Below are 22,392 nucleotides of genomic sequence, written 5' to 3' on the forward strand. Positions count from 1 at the left end.
GCAGCTACAGGCCGTTGGCACTAAAATCCCTGCTGATGAAAACCCTGGAGCAGCTCGTCCTCAACCACCTCCACCCCATGGTGAGACCATCGATGGACCTGCTACAGTTTGCCTATCAGCCTGGCGTCAGGGTGGATGACGCTTACATCTACCTTCAACACAGAGATCTTTCTCACCTGGAGATGCCGGGGAGAACTGTGAGGATCATGTTCTTTGATTTCTCCAGTGCTTTAAACACTATTCGACCGGTACTTCTGGGACAAACTGGAGCACGCTGGAGTGGACCTCCACCACACATCCTGTATATTGGACTACCTGACCAACCGACCCCAGTATGTGAGGACCCGGGACTGTGTATCAGACACGGATTTCTGCAGTACGGGGACAGTTCTGGTTCTGTTTCTCTTCACCCTCTACACTGCAGACTTCATCTACAACTCACCCTCCTGTCACCAGCAGAAGTTCTCTGATGACTCTGCGATAAACCTAATCACAGATGAGGTCGACAGGGAATACAGAGGGCTGATTCAGGACTTTGTGGACTGATGCCAGCAGATCTGCCTCCAGATCAACGCGGGAAAATCAAAGTACCTGGGTGTTCACCTGAACAACAAACTGGACTGGACTGATCATGCCAGTGCATTCTTTAAGAAGGGCCAGAGCAAACTCTATCTGCTCAGGAGACTGAGGTCTTTTGGAGTGCAGGGTGTGCTCCTGGAGACCTTTTATGACTCTGTGGTGGCATCAGCCATCTTCTTTGGAGTGGTCGGCTGGGGCAGCAGCATTTCAACTGCTGACAGAAAGAGACTGGATAGACTGATTAGTAGGGCCAGCTCAGTCAGGGGTTCCCCATTTGACCCAGTGGAGGTGGTGGGACAGAGGAGGATGATGGCGACGCTGTCTTATCTGACAACCAGCCCACCCTTTGCAGGACACCAACACAGCACTTAGCAGCTCCTTCAGTGACAGACTGATTCCCCCTAAGTGTGGAGAGGTATTGCATGTTACTTATTATTACTTACCTATGCCCATTTTTGACTCTAACCCCCTGTTGGTCAGGAGCAGCACCAGCAGTAGCTAGAGGCAAAGAAAAAACAGACTGGGGGTTATTGCGGGACTGAGGGGAGGAGGTAGCTGGAGCCCAGTTTGTGTATGTGGGCTGGGGTAGGTCGCAGCTGTCCCTCTTGTCCCTGACTCCTGGGCTGGATGGCACGTGGTCCACGGTGGATAGCGGCTGCCTGGTTCATAGGTGGCATAGGTGGCATAGGTGGCAGTGGCATCGCAGCATCCCTCTGTTGTTGTCCATAGACGAAAGGAAGGCCGGTGGGTCCCAGCTTGGTGGACCGTAACCTGCGATGGTGATCCTCTCGGGAGCAACAAAGCCGATCGAGGACTGCTCTTTTAATGTCCTTGACTTTTCCCCAGGAGGAAGCCAGCAGGCCGAGCTCCACTGTCTGAGCTTTCCCCGACAACAAGGAAAGCAGACAGATGCACACCACTCCGCCACACACCAGATGTACGCCACCGCCTTAGCCTCAAACATCTCAATGAAGGACAGGGGATTGTCCGCAGTGTTGCCTTTTAATAGTAAGCAATGGGGTGTCACGATATGAAATATCACGGTTTCACGATTATTGATACTAAAGAAGGAAAAAGATACACAACAAGAAATATATAGCTAATAATATAGCTAATGAACAAAAAAACATGTATTATTATCATCATCTTTGTCCAGTTAGTTTTTATAGTGTAAGGTTTGGCTATTTAAAAGTAATTTATGTAATCTATTTTATTTAGTTGCCTTATTGTGGAAGGTTGTTCAGTGAAATTGTGTTTCCTGTCATCATAACCAGTGTACTTGTTTTGGACTTTAATTGTGAAGGGTCACGGACGGAAGCTGTTCTCTTTTGGGATCGACGTCTTGACAAGTTGTGAAAAAACTGACATATTATCCTGGTTCAAGCACACATTCTTTGTGTCCTTATTGTTCTATTACCTCTCAATATAGGTGAATTAAACTCTCGGCTACATTTATAATGGTTGGTAGGAAGAGAGGGAGAGAGGGTGTGTTGTTGTTAAGTCAGTTCCCTCTTCTCAACTGAGGCTTCAGTGGCTCGCACACACACAAAACGTCACTCCTGAGAGATTTCACCGCACACCCAAATTAAATGACTCGCAAGAGGCAGGACACCATTTAGATATCGTAGGTTTTACAATTCTTACGGTTATGAAACCGTGGCGTTATGAAGCGGCGGTTATCGTAAAATCGATTAATCCAGACAACCCTAGTCACAGCTGGCCGCAGTAAACAGCGTTTTTCGTCGTTCCGCAGGTCACAATTGGGTCTGGTCCACCTGCATGGGCTCGGGACATGAGCTCTGCTACTGGTGATCTGTGTGGGGAAAACTGAGGGTGCCTGGCTAGCCTCTCCTTCTGTCTTTGTTTTAGCCTGGTATTTATGCGAATGGCAATATAGTCGAGTGCAGAAGGTATTTTGCGGGTAACGATTTCATCCTTTATTGTTTTAAAAAGTCCAATAAAAAAGGCATCATACTGAGCCTCCACATTCCAGGAACAATTAGCAGCTAATGTGCGAAAATCAATGGCATAATAGACATAGACTGACCTTTTCCCTTGGTGTGCCTGTACCAAGACCCGTGCTGCCTCTCTGCCACTGACAGACCTGTCGAAAAACCTTTATGTCCTTAAACTGGTTCAGATCCTACCTTTCACCAAAGTTTCTTACTCGCTATGACCGGCTCAGTCTCATTCCCCTCAAACATGCAGTATTGTGTCCCCAAGCGTTCAATCCCAGGTCCCGTTCTATTTTCCATCCCTTTCCTCCGGCTTGGCCACCATCCGCAAATATATTGTGATGATGACACAAAGCTCTATATTCCTATCAGTCCTAATGACCAATCAAACATTGCAACTCTCCACAAGTGCCTCGCTGAAATGAAACATAGGATGGCAAAACATTTTCTCCATATCCGAAGTAAAGGTCTTTGGTCCCACCTCTAGCATAAATGAAATCACGGAAAACCTTGGTGAACGAGCATAATTTAATCAGTCCATAGCCAGAAATCTGGGGTTGGTCTTCGACCAAAACTGACGCTTTGAACCCTGCATTAAGAAGTTTGTGCAATCATGTTTTTATTATTTAAGAAACATCGTGGGCGCCTGTTCCTGTCCCTGGGACCTTGTCGGCAGCATGGCCGATGCTTGCTCCTTGTCGTCCCACTGCCTTCTGCCTGAGACCCACTTCTGGTTCCCTGTCTTTGCTCCTCAAGCTACAATGGCCTTCGACCCCTGTGCTTGAGCAGCAGTCTCGCCCATGTATTGACTTGCGAGGACTCCGATGTATTTGTTAAAACAAATGCCCACTAGCATTAATTAGTTCGGTCTTCAAACCCCTAAAAGGGCCGACTGTTTTTTTTAAAACTCGACCTCTGGAATGCTTATGCTTGTTCGCATCAGGTAGGGAGACAAATGGAAGATGGCATTTGATACACCTATAGATTGCATTTTAGACGACATTCTGATTTTTGAGGTGGAGCACCCGAGACATGTCTGTCACATTTTGCTGTGTGAGTTCCACATCGATTCAGTATCCTTTCTAGGGTATACATTGGCGGAGGGGCAGATGCACACTGACCCATCCAAAGTGCAAGCAGTGGCAGATTCTCAACATTTGGACCATAAGCTCCATCCCAGTGCCTTCTTCTGGCTGCTGTGGCTAAGTGGTAGAGCGTTCGTCCTCCAACCAGAAGGTCAGCGGTTCATCCCCAGTCTTCCCTGTCTGCATGCCGAAGTGTCCTTGGGCAAGATGCTGAATGGCAGGTGTGTATACGCACAAAAAAGTGCTGCTAACAGATGCACTGTATGAATGTGTGTGTGAATGGGTGAATGGCAAACTGTAATGTAAAGCACTTTGAGTGGTCATCAAGACTAGAAAAGCGCTATATAAATACAAACCATTTACCACACCCGCTGACTCTCCACAGAGAGGAATTACGACATGGGCAACAGGGAACTGCTATAGCAGTCAAACTAGCATTGGATAAGTGGAGACACTGGCTCGAGGGGGCCGAACAATTATAAGAATTAGACACTCTGTCCCATCAATTCAGGTCCGACGAGGCCCACACACAATCTTGCTTGCATCCTATGTTGTTGCCTGTGTCACCTGGAAGATTGAGTTTGTGGTGAAAGAAACCAGACCCAGGTAATGGTCCACCTAACTGCCTTTTTGTTCCAGACTCTGTGCCCCCTCAGGTTCCCTCAAAGTTTGCCTGCCACCTGGGGGTTTCTCGGACTGTGGACCTCCTGAAAATGGTGGCCTACTATGGTGACTGACACATATCTCTGCCAAAGGCCTCGCACATTCCTTCACCCAAATTACTGAGTTCGCTCCCAGTGCCTGGCTGCCCCTGTTCCCACATCACTCTGGACTTCGTTACTGGTTACAGGTTATAGTAAGTAAGTAAGTAATCATGACCATCATAGACAGATTTTCCAAGGCTGTACATTTTGTCACTCTCCTAAAGTTGCCCTCTGCTTCAGAGACCACTGACCTATTGGTGCACAATGTGTTTCGCCTTCAGGGAATTATTTCTCTCCTCTATTCCTTTCAAACTTTCTTCCAGATAAAAAAAAACGTACCGAGATGTATTGGACCATATGTTATAGAGAAGATCATTAACCCGTCAGTTGTTAAACTTAAGTTACCTAGTTATATGAAAATACATCTTTCCTTCTATGTATCACAAATTAAGCCCGTCTCTGACAGCCAGCTAAGCCCTCCGGCTGTCACCCCTCCGACCCTCCAGTTCATCGATGATCATCCTGCCTACACTGTCCAGCGGCTGTGTAGGCAGGTGCAGAGGAGCGGCCAGGGATTCCAATACCTGGTTGACTGGGAGTCTAGGAGGAATGGAGCTGGGTGTCTTGATCCCACATTCCGGACCACCTCTATTAACAGACTTTTACTAGCGCCATCCAGACAAGCCTGGTAGACCCCCTGAAGGTGGTCATTAAGGGGGGGTACTGTCATGGTCTGTCATCTGTATTGGCTCAACTCAGTCTCTTTCAGTCTGTTTTTCCATCTGCTGATCCCTGATTCCTCTGCCTGCCTCAGGTATTCACCTGCCTGCTTGCCTGCCTTGCCTATACTATGCAGCCACACCCCCTTTCAACCTTGATGAGATCAGGAGGGGCATCTTATAATTGATCAATAATGGGACTAAAAATAAAGTGTTGCCTTTTCTTTAGGGGCGGATCATTTCTCAAAACATATCGATGCAAATAATACTAACTCTTGTTGACTCACAGTACTATTAGAGATATGATTAATAGAACTGATAGCAACGAATGATTTTCTCACTTTCTCATGAACATCATTCAGTAATTAGTCACATGCAAAAAGGTGCCCAATGCTTAGCAGTTATTAAACCATATTTGGAAGTAGCCTATATTCCAAAAGGTGTAATCAGCTCCAAATGACTTCATAAAAGGGAAAATAGCTGCACCAGTTACAATATTAAAATATTAATGCAAAAGTAAAAGTAATGCAGATGCAAATAGGATATGATATATATAATATAAATTGAAAGTCCAACTTCATTATAAATGCTTTAAATTAATTGTAGTAATTTGTATTTGAGATATTTCGATAAACAAATCATTATAACAGACATTTAATTCTTGATTTCCAAAAGATGGCAATATAATGTTAGCTACCAGGATCACTCACTCTTGAGACAAACAATACAACCACTTCTACAAACATAAGTCACCAACACAGCAATATAAAAATCATTACAAACTCTTCAAACTGTCCACACCTCATCTCTATCATGTTGGTCAGTCGGCATCTTCTGTTTATTTCGTTCCTCCTCAAGCTTTTCCACTTGAAACATCCAAAAGTTTTCCATGGCTTTCAATAACTGGACAAACCTAGTTGAAGCTCAACAAGTGTCCAAAGTGAACTAGCACAGAGAGTGGCTGCACATAATAAATGCAACAGTGCTGTCTGCAGAGTCCACTGCTCAGGTGACACTGGGATATCAGGATACATCATAAAATCAACAGCCTGGGACTGTTTGTTGGCCTGAAATTGCTCAGATGACACTGACATTAATGTCATCTTTACAAATCAAAATAATAGGGTAAATTGTGGTCACGTGATTCTAAATAATAAGTTAACAGCAGCAGAATTATATAAAAAAAACAGGCTTCAGGTATTTTCTGTGCACTGTGATGTCAGCAGGAAAGTCACTCTGTTACTGGATCCTCACTGAATTATTTAACCAGTTTTTACCTTCATGTTTCTCTAGCTCGCCATTATTGAATAAATCATTAGGGGGAGGGAGGGGATTGACAACAGGAGGGGAGGGGAAGTGGAGACAAGTAACACATTATAGGGATTTCTAAGCAAGAACAATAATTTGATTAACCACCATGAAAGAGAGAGTTCAGTTCCGAGGATTACGGCATTACATGACGCCGGCAATATTCTAAATCTGTTGGAGGGCTATGCGCACGACTAGCGCCAGAAGAATAGTCAGACTGCCATAGCCTAAATTGCAAAGCAGTGGGACAAACCTTACGGCTGAATGGGATCAGGCGCTTAGAACGACGTTCGATGTAAATTCAAAGGAGGTAATTATGATCTGTCAAGAGTTATCAGGAGATGAAATATCCCCCTGGCACCCACAAAACTTGAATAAATTGATTATTTGTCACTATCTCACTTACAGAATCCTATGGGGTATCTTGCTTATTGGTAAAATTCTGATTTGAGAGCCTATTCTCAATTTGCCCAAACTTGTGATGAAAATAAAGAAAAACAATATAGCCGCTGAGGAGCCGCTCAGATGAGGCCAAACAAACAGCTGTCACTCATGAAGTGCAACTCTCAACAGAGATGAGAAGGAATTGAGAAGGAAATCATTTTTTTCAGTAAATACTTTTTTAGTCTAACATTTGATGACTACTTATTCCATTTTTCCAGGAACTGATGGTGGAAAAAGGTAACGAGTGAGGCGTCTCTCTTCTCTTCTCTGTTGAGAGTTGCACATGCACAGTATTTTATTGATTCTGCAGGACAGTTAAGCTAAAGTTAGGCAGCTGTTGCCCTGCCAATAATAAACAGTTTTCAATTGAATTTATGATACTTTCTCATTCCTTGATTTTATACATTGTTATTTATATAGTTAAATAAAAAAATAGTACTACATATAAGGTGTTGTTAATATAGGTAAATAAATAAATAGTGCAACATGATACATAGAAGGCTTTCAAATTGAAATCCGATCGCTCAGACCACATTCAGCAATGTGTCCTGGGCCACAATGAAGGATCGTATACACACCTGCCGTCCTGTAAGTACACATGAAACACGTTGTCTGATCACCATTTGCTTCTCTGTGATGCAAATAACGTGTTTGTGCTCTCGTTTAAGTAGCAGATGATTGTCTACCACAATATCACCAGACTCCCTTTAAAATCCTACACTTTTGATAGTTGTTGAGTCAAGAGAAATTTTATAAACTTCACTGTTAAAAATGTCTGTTTAAATTAACAGTGAAATTCTGTAAAATCAAGGCATTAAAAAATTGTAAATAGAAAAACACTAAACCATTGTCTAAATGGTTTTAACACATAAAACCTGTAATACAAAAATCTATTACAGAAACAAACTTTATAACATTTTACAAATTCAATTATGTTTATTGAACTATTATTTACAGCCTTACAAAATCCATTTTGTTGCAAACTGTCCATAATGGCTAACTATTTTTTTTATATTGTGGACAGATGACTGAGAGATTCACACTTCGGTCCATGAATATTAGGACAATGACAAAAAATGTGCCTGCTTGGCACAGTATGAGATTAAAAGAAAAATATCCTTGGGTTTGTTTGAATTTGAAACTGATCCAGTAAAATCACTGAGTGCTACAGTTTGATTCTGTTCTGTGATTGGACTATTGGTATTATCGCAGGAGCAGCGAGCTCGGCCGAGTTCAAGTCTGGTTACTGAAGACGTAACAGGCCGGTTGTGCATAGTGTTATATGCTGTATTTGCGAGAGTACACGGAGAGTCACCTTCCAACAGGTAAACAATTCAAACTTTAAATGCGTGTCAGTTTCTTTCTGAAGAAATGCAAAATGTGCATGAGTTGGGGCAGGATTACATTAAACTAAGATCACTTTAATAAATAAAATATAATATATAAAAATAGCACCAGATAGCAGAGATCTGTTGTCTGCTTGTCATAAAGGACCATTGAGAATCACATTTTCAAGAGCTCAGATATTCATGTTCAAATACATTGAGCTTGAAAAAATACCATTAAGTAAATTATGAAAATATAACATAAAGGATTGCTCACTACATACCTGTGAAACAAACCTATGAGAGTCAGAGTTTTGGGAAAAACAGTCTTGTGAAACAGGCTCGGAGGATTTTGGTGACATAAGTGATAGACAGAAGTCAAAGTCCAACCAGTTCTTTACTGAAAATCCAGCATGCCTAAATGTAATTCTATACCAGGATGCTTTTGAGATTGTGAATCCCTTTGGCTTTGCTTACAAAAAGCACAAAGTTGTTGCAGTCTATCTTTCTGTGCAAAGCGCTATATAAATACAAACCATTTGCCATTTACCTTGTTTTGTTGTGTGGAGAGAATGACCTGAAACAATTGAGGAGTGCTATGGTGTTCTTAGATGTAAGAGGATTTAAATGATTTCGAAGAAAATGGAGGTGTAGGTGATGAAACAGTTAAGGGCGGGCTGTATTGTATTGCTGGTGACAATTTGAGGTCACAAAGCATTGCTGGATTTACTGAGGAATTTAGTCATTCTGAGTACTTTTGCAGCTGGTCCACAGCACACCCTTGAATGATACAACCCTGCTGTTGGTGATCTAGCTGAAGGTAGTCAACACAGCAAAGGCATAAAGGTAAATTCTACTTTCAATGCTCTGAAATCTTTTCATCTTTGCCAGCCTGAATATTTGAGGGTGTTATATAATGATATTGCTCTGTACTTGAAGTTTTTAATTAAGAAATAGAAATGGTTTAAATATTCACTTTTTAACTGCCGCATCAAGCAGTTTGAGTACAAAGGAGATGATGCTCTCACAAAACCCTGTGCTGTTAATCCAAACCTTTCCAAGCTTTCAGGTCAAGCCATCCAAAATTGGAATTTCTTGAGGTTGCTGCCTGTTTTCATCAGTGACAAGGTTAAGACAAGGTAAGATGATGTGTGGGAGTTAATGCTGCAGCTTAAGGATATTGTTGATATTATATGTGCGCAACAGATTTGTCACAGGTAGCCTATCTTGACATTATAATCCAAGAGTATTTGGAATCAAGAAAATTTTAATTTCCAGAGAGATCACTTAAACCAAAACACCATTTCTTGCGGCACTACCCAGGACTGATTTTGAAATTTGGCCACTTAATCAGATTATGGACGATGCCTTTTGAAAGAAAGCTACTTCAAGTGATGTGCCACGCATTTGAAAATGTTTTAAAACATTTGACTAATGTGAGGATGCAATCAGCTTCTGCAAGTCAAAGGCAGTTTTTCTTATTACCCCAGCCTTTATAGTGAGGCAGTTAAATCTGTAGTGAGAGAGTTTGGCTTTTCAGAAAACCAAACCAGTATTTCCACAGGCATTCAGTATAAAGGGACATCCTATACAAAAGCGAATTTTCTTGTGTCAAAAAATGATGAGTCCATGGAGTTAGGAGAACTTAATTCACAATGATGCTGGTGTGTTTTTTGTGATGAACATTCATAAAGCTGACTATCATTCTGAATATCATCTGTACTCAGTGACAAAACAGAGAACAAGGCTGCAGTGTCTCAACATGAGCGTCTTGGGTGACTTTGATCCGTTACCATCATACATTGTTGAAGGGCACTAAGTCAATCCACTGAAACACAGTGTGTTGTCTAAATAAACATCCGATCTTAGTCACTGTGGTGGAGAAACCATATTTAAAATGCAAATGTATGCTTACTCAAAACAACAGATTTACAGAAGAACATACTAAAAGTAGAGGTTCCCATTTGTATGTTCACAATGTATGGTGATACTTCACTAAATTTGCATTTACATTTTTTTCTTCTTCTTCCATTTGTAATCTTGAAAAAATATTCGTTCTTCCTTTATTCCAGAAATGGCTGACTTGAAGCAAACATTTCAATGCGCCACCATCAATGACATCTTGCCTGACATTCCAGAGATGAACAAAGACATTATAGAAGAGACCCTACTGTCCATAAGGGTGGAGACATACAATGACTTTCAGTTTATTGAGGAAGCTGATTTGGTGTCAGCGTTGAGGCCAGTTCAAGCTTGAAAAGCCCTTGCTGCTTCGAAGCAGATATGTAAATCAAGTATTGCAGTAATGCCCAAAGTAGCCTGCATGATCAGAAATCATAATCATTAAAAATATAGAAACATTCATATTGTGTTCCTTATAACTCTTATTGTGTATGTGTGTGTGTTTTTGCAGGCCAAACTCCTGACACCAGCAGCTCATCTGTCTGTGCCTCCCCAGGACCCCCCGCATAATTGCAGTCTTTTTCACCCAGAAGCACATCCTCAGCCTCTTTCAGTAGCTGCCAAAGTTCAAAGCCATAGATTAGGTGGATATCTTTATGATCCCATGGGAGAAGTTCCCAGAGGAACCGATGCAGTCATTGGAAAGAGGAAAGTGTCCAAGTCCTCGAATGAGAAGGGAGATGGTCCGGATTGTCATTTGTGAGGTGGTACAACGAACTAACTATAAGGAACTAAGTCTGTATCACTCTTCACTCTTTAGTCAAGCAGTTGCAAAATACAAAATAAGAAAACGAAAATATTTCAAAGATGAGTCTGTATTATCAGTCTAGAACAAAGAGCAGCAATTCAGGACACATACGGATGCATGAAGTGGGATATGAAATACCTGCCCTAGGAGACACCCCAGAGAGCCAACAGCAGAAAATGGAAAAACTGATGATGATGGCTCAGCAAACTGATGCAAGAGGAGGTGAAACGTCTAAGAACTTGGTATGGCAGTACACTTCGAGGTGCTCACTGGAATTGAGCTTAAAGAAACCTTCATGCAAAAACGTGGATCTGAAATGGGGTGTGGCTCCTAAACTACATGAACACTGTTGGTATACAAAATTATAAAGTACAAATTGTTCCTACAGGATGTAACAAAGTTTAAAGTGATGAGGGGAGAGCTGAGTGTTTGCTCTGAAGACGTTAAAGAGATGGTGCTGCTCCTGCTGTCCTACTTTGACAAGAAGATGCAATGTTCTGTTATACGAAGGACACATGCCTGGCAGGGGAAGTACAGATGGACCAAGTTCACTTGACTCTCACCATTGTTGTGTGTGGTAAGTTTTCTTATTTATCACTTTGTCTTTCTTTAATTGTGTTAATATAAGCTGTTAAAGTCCTATTCAGACTAAATCGTGCACTGTGGCGATTAACGTACTGTAGGACTGTGTGCAGAGATGTGGGCGTATTTAGTCTGTGTTTAAGAATGTAACCGCTGTCAAACAGTCAAAATAATGATTTATTCTCTGATTCAGCAGGTTTCAGACAACAACTGGCAATTTACAAATGCTATACAAACACTTTTGTCTTTCGCCCTATCTTTAAAACAAGTGAACACAAACAATTTTTTATGTACTTATTATCGCTATTCTGCAGCACTGCTGGGTTCATGAAATTAAGACACAAAGTATCATCCTTTGATAATTATTTGGTTTCAGAGATATTTCAGGCTTACTGACGAGTGGTGTAAAGACCATCATTGCATCTACCATCCAAAAAAGCATACTAAACTGTTGTGTTTGACTCCAGGGCGAAGTACAATGGCACAAGCTTTAAGGAACATCTTCTTCCAGGACCAAATTTGATTAATAATCTAACTAGCATCCTCATAAGGTTCAGACAGCACCCCATCTATCCAATATGTGACATAGAGAAAATGTTTCAACAGTACCACGTCCAGGAGGATGACCGCAACTACCTGCGTCTCCTGTGGTGGAGAGATGGAGATGTGAACACAAAACCCCAGGAATACCGAATGAAGGTGCATCTGCTTGGTGCAGTGTCATCCCCTGGCTGTGCAAATTATGGGCTAAAATACCTGGCAAAGGAAAACAATTACTCACATCCAGTAGGAACCCAGTTCATTACAAAAGATTTTTATGTGGATGATGATAAGCACAGACACTATTGAGATATCAATCCAGTTGGCAGAAGAGGCAAGGGAGATATGTTCCAAAGGTGGCCTCCGCCTTTCACAAATTTGTGTCCAACAGCCATGCTGTCCTAAAAAGCATCCCTTCATCAGAATGTGTGACAGGCACAGAGACAAAAGACCTGACGTTCACTGACATGCCACAAGAACGAGCGTTAAATGTTAAAGTCACCCGTAAGAAAATGACTTGAGTCAAAGTCTTAAAGTAGCTCATATTAAATAGTATCAAAAGTAAAAGTACAAGTACCAAATTTTAAAATGCAAAGTGCTTTTTATAGTAGGCCTATACAGACACAAAACAACCAAAACATTTTCTCTTCAGACTTTATTTCTACTGACTGAAAAATTATTCACAAAAATACACCTCGTGTGTCTGCCTAAGAACACTAATAGACCACAGTATAACCACAAAACAATTCTGTAAATATCACTAAACATGGACCTTTCACTTTCTAATCAGTAGCAGGAATGACACACAATGCCCCTTATGATAACTCAGCAGAAGGAAACAAGTTCTAGGCACACAAAATAGGATAGTTTTCCTCTTTTGCTAACAACCTGCACAGTGCTAGTACAGAGAAGAAAAAATCACTGGACACAGTCTAGTTTTGCTGCACGCCAAATTTCAGACAGAATAATGAAGACTGAACTGAACCGAGCTCCTGCATGAGCACCTGGATAATTCTAAAGGGAATAAATGGATGGGGAATGTGCTCGTGTTGATTAAGTCCCTGCCCTTTGTACACACATCGCTACTACCCATTGGATGGTTTAGTGAGGTCCTTGGTTCGGCCCCGCCAGAGTCGGTAACGGCCCTGGCGGAGCGCCGAGAAGACGATCAAACTTGACTATCTAGAGGAAGTTAAACTCGTAACAAAGTTTCTGAAGGTGAACCTGCGGAGGTATCATTACCGGTACAGCCTGCTCGACTCCGGAGGACCAAGGCAGCCCGACCGACCTCCGGACACTTAGGGTCACGCACTGCCCCCCGACGGCAAACACGCCGCCGGGCCTACGCATCTCCTGAGGCAGGGGGCACGCGAGTGAGCGAGAGAGAGGTGCGCCATGCGTAAAAGCGCGCGTTGCGCCAACCTCCGCTGCTCAAGTATCGAGCCAGTTTTGAGAAGATAAGAAGTAGAAAGTACAGAAATTTGTGTTCAAATGTAGCGAGTAAAAGTAAAAAGTCGACAGGAAAATAAATACTCAAGTAAAGTACAGATATGTAAAAAATCTACTTAAGTACAGTAACGAAGTATTTGTACTTCGTTAATTCCCACCTCTGATGATTATCGTGATAAGATTTCTTTCCATATCACCCAGCACTAGTCTATGGTTAGTCAAAGGGGTCTTAAAAGGTCTTCGATTTCTCTCCCCTTAACAAGTACTGATTGATATATTGATGGTAAGAACTTATTATGACCTTGAAAAATTTAATTGAATTAAATTCTCAAATTGATATGTGAAATGTTAAGAAAAGTCATGTTTTTAAAAAATTTTAATTCATTTTTCCATTAATCCATTTTTTGTTGGTTTTTAATTTCCTATTTCAGGGCAATCCTGCTTTTCCTCGAGACAGTTCATGCTGAGTGTGGATTGAAACATTGTGCAGGACAGCATCCCCTTCATCATCTCTGCCCTGTGCCTGATGTTTGGAAGCTATTACTGTTTCAACATCCATTACCCAGCTCAGCTAGCATCAACCCTGGAGTTTCTACAGAGGTGTGTCTTGTTGGATTGGCTTTATCAAACATTTTACTGTATTGCATTGAAACACATCTAAGGTAGCTGATGAATTCACTTAGGGTTTGAGGTCATTTGACCTTTTTACTGTGATAAGTCGCTATAAAGCTGCAGTGCTGTGCTTTTGTCGGTACACAATCCCCATTGACATGTTTCTACGATGTATGCTTACAGTTTTCTGACATAAGCTGTAGCCTGCTCTTTCAGTGTTTGAGGTTTATTTAGCACAGAGAAAAAATTACATAGAAAAAAACGACAAATAATAATATAGAGTGCAGGGGGAGGCAGAAATCCCAGTGGGCTTATTTTTAAGCCTCTACCTAAATTTAGTTAAAATTTCACTACATTAGACAATACATTAGACTCTACTCTCTCTATGGTTGTTCCCTCATTTGACTCTAGAAAATAAATAATTGCTGTTTGACTTATAACAAATCACCAGCATAGGAATGTTGCCACAGACACCAGATTTAAAGACTTAACCTGTGTCTCAATTCAAGGGGCCACATCCTTCTGTGGACTCTGTCTTTGCAGCAGACATTGACTACATCCTTCATCGGCCGTGTAGACCGCATCAGCCGAACCAAACCGAACCTCTTTCCAAAGATGTTTTTTCTCTATCTACCCAAAGAAGGGCCTGTACCTTGATTCAGGAACTGTCAGATCATGAGTGGCGTGATGTCTGAATAAGGACTAAACTCAGTGAGACTAATGGCATGTCATGTGCTCAACTCGCAGTTCAGAGGTTTGTTTCAGCTCCTTCTCTACCCAGTTCAAATCTAAGAAGCAATTAGGTTTCAAAAGCAAATGTTGGTTGGTAAGCAATTGTTATTAATTCTTGTACCTCAGTTTAAAAGCCTGTTCAAAGATGTTGCATTTTTATTGATAGAAAGTAACACCACAGCAGTTGTTCTCAAGACATTTTTAGGAGGTTTGTTTCCCTCTTTCTTGTGATCTCTCGATTTTTCTTTTTAACTTTATCCAAGTTCCCATAAGATCACTAATTTGTCACATGCTCTCTATTCTAATGTTTTTAATGTACATATGCATATATATACACTACCGTTCAAAAGTTTGGGGTCACTTAGAAATTTCCTTATTTTTCAAAGAAAAGCACTGTTTTTTTCAATGAAGATAACATTAAATTAATCAGAAATACACTCTATACATTGTTAATGTGGTAAATGACTATTCTAGGTGGAAACGTCTGGTTTTTAATGAAATATCTACATAGGTGTATAGAGGCCCATTTCCAGCAACTATCACTCCAGTGTTCTAATGGTACATTGTGTTTGCTAATCGCCTTAGAAGACTAATGGATGATTAGAAAACCCTTGTGCAATTATGTTAGCACAGCTGAAAACTGTTTTGCTGGTGAGAGAAGCTATAGAACTGGCCTTCCTTTGAGCTAGTTGAGTATCTGGAGCATCACATTTGTGGGTTCGATTATACTCTCAAAATGGCCAGAAAAAGAGAACTTTCATGTGAAACTCGCCAGTCTATTCTTGTTCTTAGAAATGAAGGCTATTCCAATGCGAGAAATTGCGAAGAAACTGAAAATTTCCTACAACGGTGTGTACTACTCCCTTCAGAGAACAGCACAAACGGGCTCTAACCAGAGTAGAAAGAGAAGTGGGAGGCCCCGGTGCACAACTCAGCAAGAAGACAAGTATATTAGAGTCTCTAGTTTGAGAAATAGACGCCTCACAGGTCCTCAACTGGCAGCTTCTTTAAATGGTACCCGCAAAACGCCAGTGTCAACGTCTACAGTGAAGAGGCGACTCCGGGATGCTGGCCTTCTAGGCAGAGTGGCAAAGAAAAAGCCATATCTGAGACTGGCCAATAAAAAGAAAAGATTGATATGGGCAAAAGAACACAGACATTGGACAGAGGAAGATTGGAAAAAAGTGTTATGGACAGACGAATCAAAGTTTGAGGTGTTTGGATCACACAGAAGAACATTTGTGAGACGCAGAACAGGTGAAAAGATGCTGGAAGAGTGCCTGACGCCATCTGTCAAGCATGGTGGAGGTAATGTGATGGTCTGGGGCTGCTTTGGTGCTGGTAAAGTGGGAGATTTGTACAAGGTAAAAGGGATTTTAAATAAGGAAGGCTATCACTCCATTTTGCAACGCCATGCCATACCCTGTGGACAGCGCTTGATTGGAGCCAATTTCCTCCTACAACAGGACAATGACCCAAAGCACACCTCCAAATTATGCAAGAACTATTTAGGGAAGAAGCAGGCAGCTGGTATGCTGTGTGTAATGGAGTGGCCAGCGCAGTCACCAGATCTCAACCCCATTGAGCTGTTGTGGGAGCAGCTTGACTGTATGGTATGCAAGAAGTGCCCATCAAGCCAATCCAACTTGTGGGAGGTGCTTCAGGAAGCGTGGGGTGAAATTTCTACAGATTACCTCAACAAATTAACAGCTAGAATGCCAAAGGTCTGCAATGCTGTAATTGCTGCAAATGGAGCATTCTTTGACGAAAGCAAAGTTTGAGGAACAAAATTAATATTTCAAATAAAAATCATTATTTCTAACCTTGTCAATGTCTTGACTATACTTTCTATTCATTTTGCAACTCATTTGATGAATAAAAGTGTGAGTTTTCATGGAAAACACGAAATTGTCTGGGTGACCCCAAACTTTTGAACGGTAGTGTACATAGAGAAAATAGAGATGTTTTGGACCAATGCTTTGAGGTCAATAAATTCTTGGAAATGCCGCTTATTTGATTCTTTTTTAAATAACATACTTTTACAGTTTATATTTAAGATTGATAGGAGTCATAAAACAGTTGTATTACATTTTAAATTGTAATGAATAGAAAATTTAATTACAGTATGTAGCTTTCATTAATTGTTTGGATATAGAGCGGGGAAGAGAAATCTGATCATAAGTAGTCACTTGGATCACCTAAGACGTATGTTAATCAAGCATAAACAGGGCCATAGACCCCGTAATCGGTATCGGCCGATACTACTTCAAATGATCGGTGATCGGTGATCTGACCCAAAAATCCTGATCGGAACTACCTTCCTGATTACATATTAGTTTCATCATGACAAAGCCTGCAGCAATTCAATAATTGCACACTAGATGCTGGTGTTCATAACAAATTTCCTCAGCCCCTAAGAAAAAAGAGCCACTGACTAACTTTCTTGACCAAGGTCCCTGTGTGGAGTGTCCGAGAGATGTGCACACTGAGAAATGGCAAACATTTACTTCCAATATGGGTTTTTGCATATGGTTCTGGCAAAATGGCTCAATAGCACCCCCTACAAAATGTCAACCCCAGAGGCACGTTTCACTAGCATGCATGGAAAGCAGTTAGTATATGTACCACAGTCTGACTTACAAAAAAGCCTCTAGGACCCATACCCTAAACTCAACAGGAAGTCGGCCATTTTTAATAAATGCTCGCTTTTTTTCCATTTCCATGCATTGTACTTTTGCAAACTCTAGAGGAGGATTATTCAGATGGTTTCATATTGGGTCAGTGTAATCTAAACACTCTGGTGTAGTCTTCATGAGGTTTCGTTGAACAGCATGTCTGTGGCGTGTCAAAGTTTCGCGTTTCGCATTGAAACAGGAAGTTCTTCCAACTTAACTATATATTGTCCAATCTTCACCAAACTTCACAAGACCAGATCCAGCGAAAAAGTGGTCCCCAGTTACTTCAATTGTATTGGATTTGACTGCAACGCTGTTTACCCCTGAAACTCCAAAAGTGTTTTGTGGACTCAAACACAAACAGGAGTGGGTGTTCAACACTTTTGAACACCCACCCCTCCATCGGCATAGTGGTGAGTAAATAATGAGTGAATTTTCAACTATCCCTTTAATGCAGACGTGTCAAACTCAAGGCCTGCGGGCCACTTTCGCCTCGTGGTACAATTATATCCGGCCCGCGATAAAATATCATATGTCTATCTTAACTGGCCTGCATCATGAATGGTGAACTGAACGAATCAGCTTTCATATGATGAACGTGAGTGACGTTCACTCCAACAAGAGTGAACGTCACTCATGTTCATGTTCATTATTTAAATCATCATCGTATCAGGCCATCATGGGAAATACCAGGAGCAAAAGAAAATGTGTGTGTGTGTGCTTCCAGACAGCACACACACACACAGGCCCTGGGGCTCCGTCCCCCCGCCCCCATTTACTCGCACAGAGAGACACACGCAGTGAGATAAGAGCTTGTTCACGTGAAGCAGCCGGTCAGTGACTTTGTTGAAGAACAGCGGAAACAGTGAAAATACAGAGTTTCTCTGGTCACAGCTGCTCAGTGATCAGCGCCGCTGCTCAATGATCGGATCAGAAGCTGCAGTTGGTTTGTACCGAGCTGGAGTTTCTGTGTCCTCCTCCATTCTGACCTGCTCTCACTTTAACTAATAAACACTCATCACTAGTTATCAATCAATCAAATCAGGTTATCAGGACCTGATCAGTACATGAAGTAACTCCCACACAGGAGTCGTCTCACTGATGCACACCTTCACTCCATCTTGAGGGTTTCCACGGTACAGAACCTAACTCCAAACATGAATGAACTGGCAGCCAAGAAAAGATGCCAAACATCTGGCTCTGGCACAGTTACATATAAGAAGAATGTAACCTACCTAAATATATTTTCTTTTTGGACTTTATCCAATATTCTGTCTATATTGTTTGATAAATGTTGACCCTGTTTGGCCCTAGATGTAGTCCCAGTTTTTAATTTTGGCCCTCCTGTGACTGAGTTTGACACTGCTTTAATGCAAGACATTACAGCATGATTAGCATGACTGACAATCAGAATATATCATGTTTCATAACATATAACACAACCTAACAATATAAAGTAAGTATGCAAAATGGCTTCAACACTCTGACCCCTAATTGGCCATTACAGGGCAATGTATTCACATATATGCCAAAAAAAGCCATAAACCCATAAACTCAAAAGATTGGGATTTGCCAATTTTATCTAAAACCTTCTGTTGAAAGAGTCAACTTCAAGGGTCAGTTTGTCAGTTTCACAACCCATGTTCATCTTCTTTGATTTTGTAAGTAAATCAATAAATCAGTTTAAAATTAGTACACAACATTCAGTCATTTCCGATTAAATCAAAATACCTCAGATCAAAGGAAAAAAAGGGTCGGGTGTAGGGTTGTCTCATCAGAGGTCAGTCACGTAAGGCTTGTCATGTCAGGTCTCTCAGTAGGGATAGTTTTGTAATGGGCCTGTCCAAGGTGCCATTCTGTGTCTTGACCTCAACTCTGCTTATGTGACCATTTTCTTCAGGAAAATGATCTGTGATGCATCCCATGGGCCAAGAGTTGCTCGCTGAGCTTTTATCGATTATCAGCACTATATCACTTTATAAAGAGGTCTGCGATGTATTCGACCTGTTTCCATCTTCCTTTTCCTTGTGTCGAAAGGTCATGGTGGGTGAATTGGCATACCTTTCAAATGAGGTAGGTGGTAAGGTGTTAGAGGTTCTGGGTCTTCAGATCATCGGATAATACTGTGATAGGACGGATTGAGGATTGCCTCCACCTCGCAGAGTGTTGTTTGGAGATTTTAAGTTTATGGTTTGCTCCTTAGTGATTGAGTAGAGATTTGGCAATATACATGGACTTCCTAAATGTAAATTTCCTGTGACAGCTAGGGGGTGCTATGACTATTATAGAATATTATTATATCGATCTATTTAGGGCAGCACCTTGCTCAGACAAGTAAAGTCTGAGGAAGATTGGACGATATACATGGCCATTATCGTCAAAATTAGTCGCCGATGCCACGGACATGCCCTTTGACGAAAAGGCACCGAAAATACAACTTTTAATTTGAAAGCCTTTACCATGACATATACCAGATGTGAAGTTGATCGGATCAAATCTGTAGAAGTAGGATTTGTGGAACGTGTGGTGGCGCAAAGAATATGACTGAATACAGACTGTGTCGTTCTTATCAACTAATGTGATTATATGATTGCCTTCAACATCATATTTGTTCTTGTACAACCAATGTAAATATATAAAGCTTACTGTGTTCAACTGAAATTGATATCCATGAAACAATTTGAAATTTCACATTTCACATTTCGCATTGACATACTTACATCACCTCCCAGTGGCTTAATATCACACTTGACAGTGGGGCTCAGGTCCTGCCTCATTACCCAAATGGGCTCCTTGGGCTCATCAGGTGTGTAGGGAGATCTCACCGTTCTGGTCTTCACCTCCTCTATGGCCTCCTTAATGTCCTTGATAGCTAGAGATATGGTGTCCTTCTTCTCTTGACTGTTCCTCATTGCTACAGGGTCCTCTGAAGGACTAACAGACAGTTGTGTGGCTGGCTTCCCTCGGTTGTTGGCTTTTTGATGTTTATCAGAGTCAGGGTGGGACTCAACTTGGGGTTTTTCTTCTTCCTGTGGTAGCTCACTTTTTTCATATATGGTGCCTTCTGCATTACAGTGAAGACTCAGAGAGCTCAGGCTTTCTTTGACCTCAGCCACGATGCTGTCAATGTCCTCCTCCTGCTCACAGCTGTCAGCGCGGGGGTATGGGGCAAACTCAGCCTCTTTCTCTGGGCTGTCTGACTCACCATCTGAGCGTTCATCATAGTGGCGCAGTCGGGAACCCACTGCCTCCTGCTGATGGTAGTCACCATCTACTGTCTGGCCCTCCAACAGTTGAAAGCCAGCCCTCCTCTGTTGAAGAGACTCTGTGTCTCCATCCCCATTTGCAGCAGATGAAACTGATGGTGGGGCTTCGCAGATTTCCTCATATACATGCTCAGAAAGCGAGTAAATTTCATATGGCTCAGAATATTCTTCATCTACTAGTCCATTATTAAAACCCTCCAACCTCAGACCAACCAAGACATCAGCCCTTGCTCTGGAGTGGCTGAGGGGTTGGGTGTAGCTGGAGTATCCAGCGTTCAGTGTTTTTTCTGAATCATCCTGTCTGTGGGGGTTTTGGATATTAAGCAAGGGTTCATGTGGCAGGGGTGGGGGTTGAGGATAGGTAGGATGTGAATGGAGATGTTGCTGTTCAGCCTCAGCACTCTCAGTGTATCCCTCTGCCTCTGGCCTTAGCTGGACTTCGTAGTTCCCTGCCTTGTCGTCTGCCTCTGGCTGTGCCTCAGTCTCCAAATACATTATGACCAGGCCATCATCCCCCTCAGCCCGGTCAGTATGGGTGTGGAAGCCACTCTCGGTGCTAGCTGAACGGGCCAGCACCGAATCGTCCCTCTCTCTTTCATCTTCTTTGGTCATCTCTGGGTGGTATTGCTCATTCTGGTGTTGTGCTCTCTCTGCCTCTCTCTGCAGCCTCTGTCTGTGCCTCTGCTGCTGAACTCTGATCCGAGCCTTGTTGTCCCCCTGTCTTCGATATCGTGTCACTGCAGGTCGAGGAATAGGTGTCTGCTGGGGCTGTGGAGACTGAGTTCCATACTCCGGCTCAATGCTTTGCTCCTCCCGTGGCCGACGCTGTTGCAGTGCCCTGGCTCTGCCACCATCACTTCCTTCAGCTGGGGTCTCACAGCGTCTGTGCCGCTTTTCCTGATTGCTGTGGTTATTGGATCGGCTGTAATTATTATGGCGATGGTGAGGAGGGGCATGGGTTTCCTCCATCGCCAATGGCTCAAGTTCCATCTCCTGACGGTTCATGTCTGTCTGGCTCTGGTTAGTTCAACAGTGTCAGAGGAGTTTTAGGAGGTTTTAGGAGTCCATCATCAGCAGGCAGTAAGGGAGAGACTGAAAGTGATAGACAGGAAGGGAGGAAATGTGAGCAAATGGGAACAGGAAGGGACAAAAATAGATTAACTGTTAAGGCTCTGGTCTGACTAAAATCTGACGGTTATTTGTTAGAGCATGTGATTCTGGACATTTGGTAACATAGTGACAACTCACAGGTATTACTGTCAGAATACTGTAGCTGGCAAACTAATTTATCACATTTGCAAGCAAAGAATATGCAAGTCCTTCTCAGTCACAATAACAGTCCAGGCTCAGTTGTTAACAAGTGGCAACTCACAGTGACACATTGGTTTGTGAACTACCTTTTTGAAGCCTTGAGTTTGGCATTTTGGCCAGCACCATGTTTGCTTTTTGAAACCAGAGGTAACCAGGAGGAGCTGGGGGAAAGCCTGACTGAGTGTGATAATAATGGCGGATCCTGTATCGTGTTAGCATCTGATAATGGTGATGGACCGCAATTGAGGTGGCAGCTGATGGTGGATCCTGATGGCGGCAGTGGACAATGACTGTGGACTATAGTGGCATCCAATCTTGATGGTGGATCATGATCGTGGTGGCTGCTGACCATGGACTATGATTACAACAAGACTGCTTGATATATAATATTTCTCC

At 42.2% G+C, this 22,392-nt stretch overlaps 2 protein-coding genes across 4 annotated transcripts in view; one reads left to right on the top strand and one right to left on the bottom strand.

The window, feature by feature from the left end:
• The window catches only part of zfr (zinc finger RNA binding protein), a 1,162,720-nt gene that overhangs the window by 288,510 nt on the left and 851,818 nt on the right, over positions 1 to 22,392 (top strand). The gene's annotated exons all lie outside the window — the stretch shown is intronic.
• apba1a (amyloid beta (A4) precursor protein-binding, family A, member 1a) overlaps positions 1 to 22,392 on the bottom strand; it is a 57,467-nt gene that overhangs the window by 16,804 nt on the left and 18,271 nt on the right. For both annotated transcript variants that reach the window (XM_035166580.2, XM_035166579.2), the window contains exon 2: positions 20,140 to 21,777. In XM_035166580.2, the coding sequence (XP_035022471.1) occupies positions 20,140 to 21,690 (1,551 nt within the window). In that variant the 5' untranslated portion in view covers positions 21,691 to 21,777. The remainder of the gene's footprint in view (positions 1 to 20,139; positions 21,778 to 22,392) is intronic.

The sequence above is a fragment of the Hippoglossus stenolepis genome, chromosome 9, assembly GCF_022539355.2.
Source record: "Hippoglossus stenolepis isolate QCI-W04-F060 chromosome 9, HSTE1.2, whole genome shotgun sequence".
Classification (NCBI taxonomy): domain Eukaryota; kingdom Metazoa; phylum Chordata; class Actinopteri; order Pleuronectiformes; family Pleuronectidae; genus Hippoglossus; species Hippoglossus stenolepis.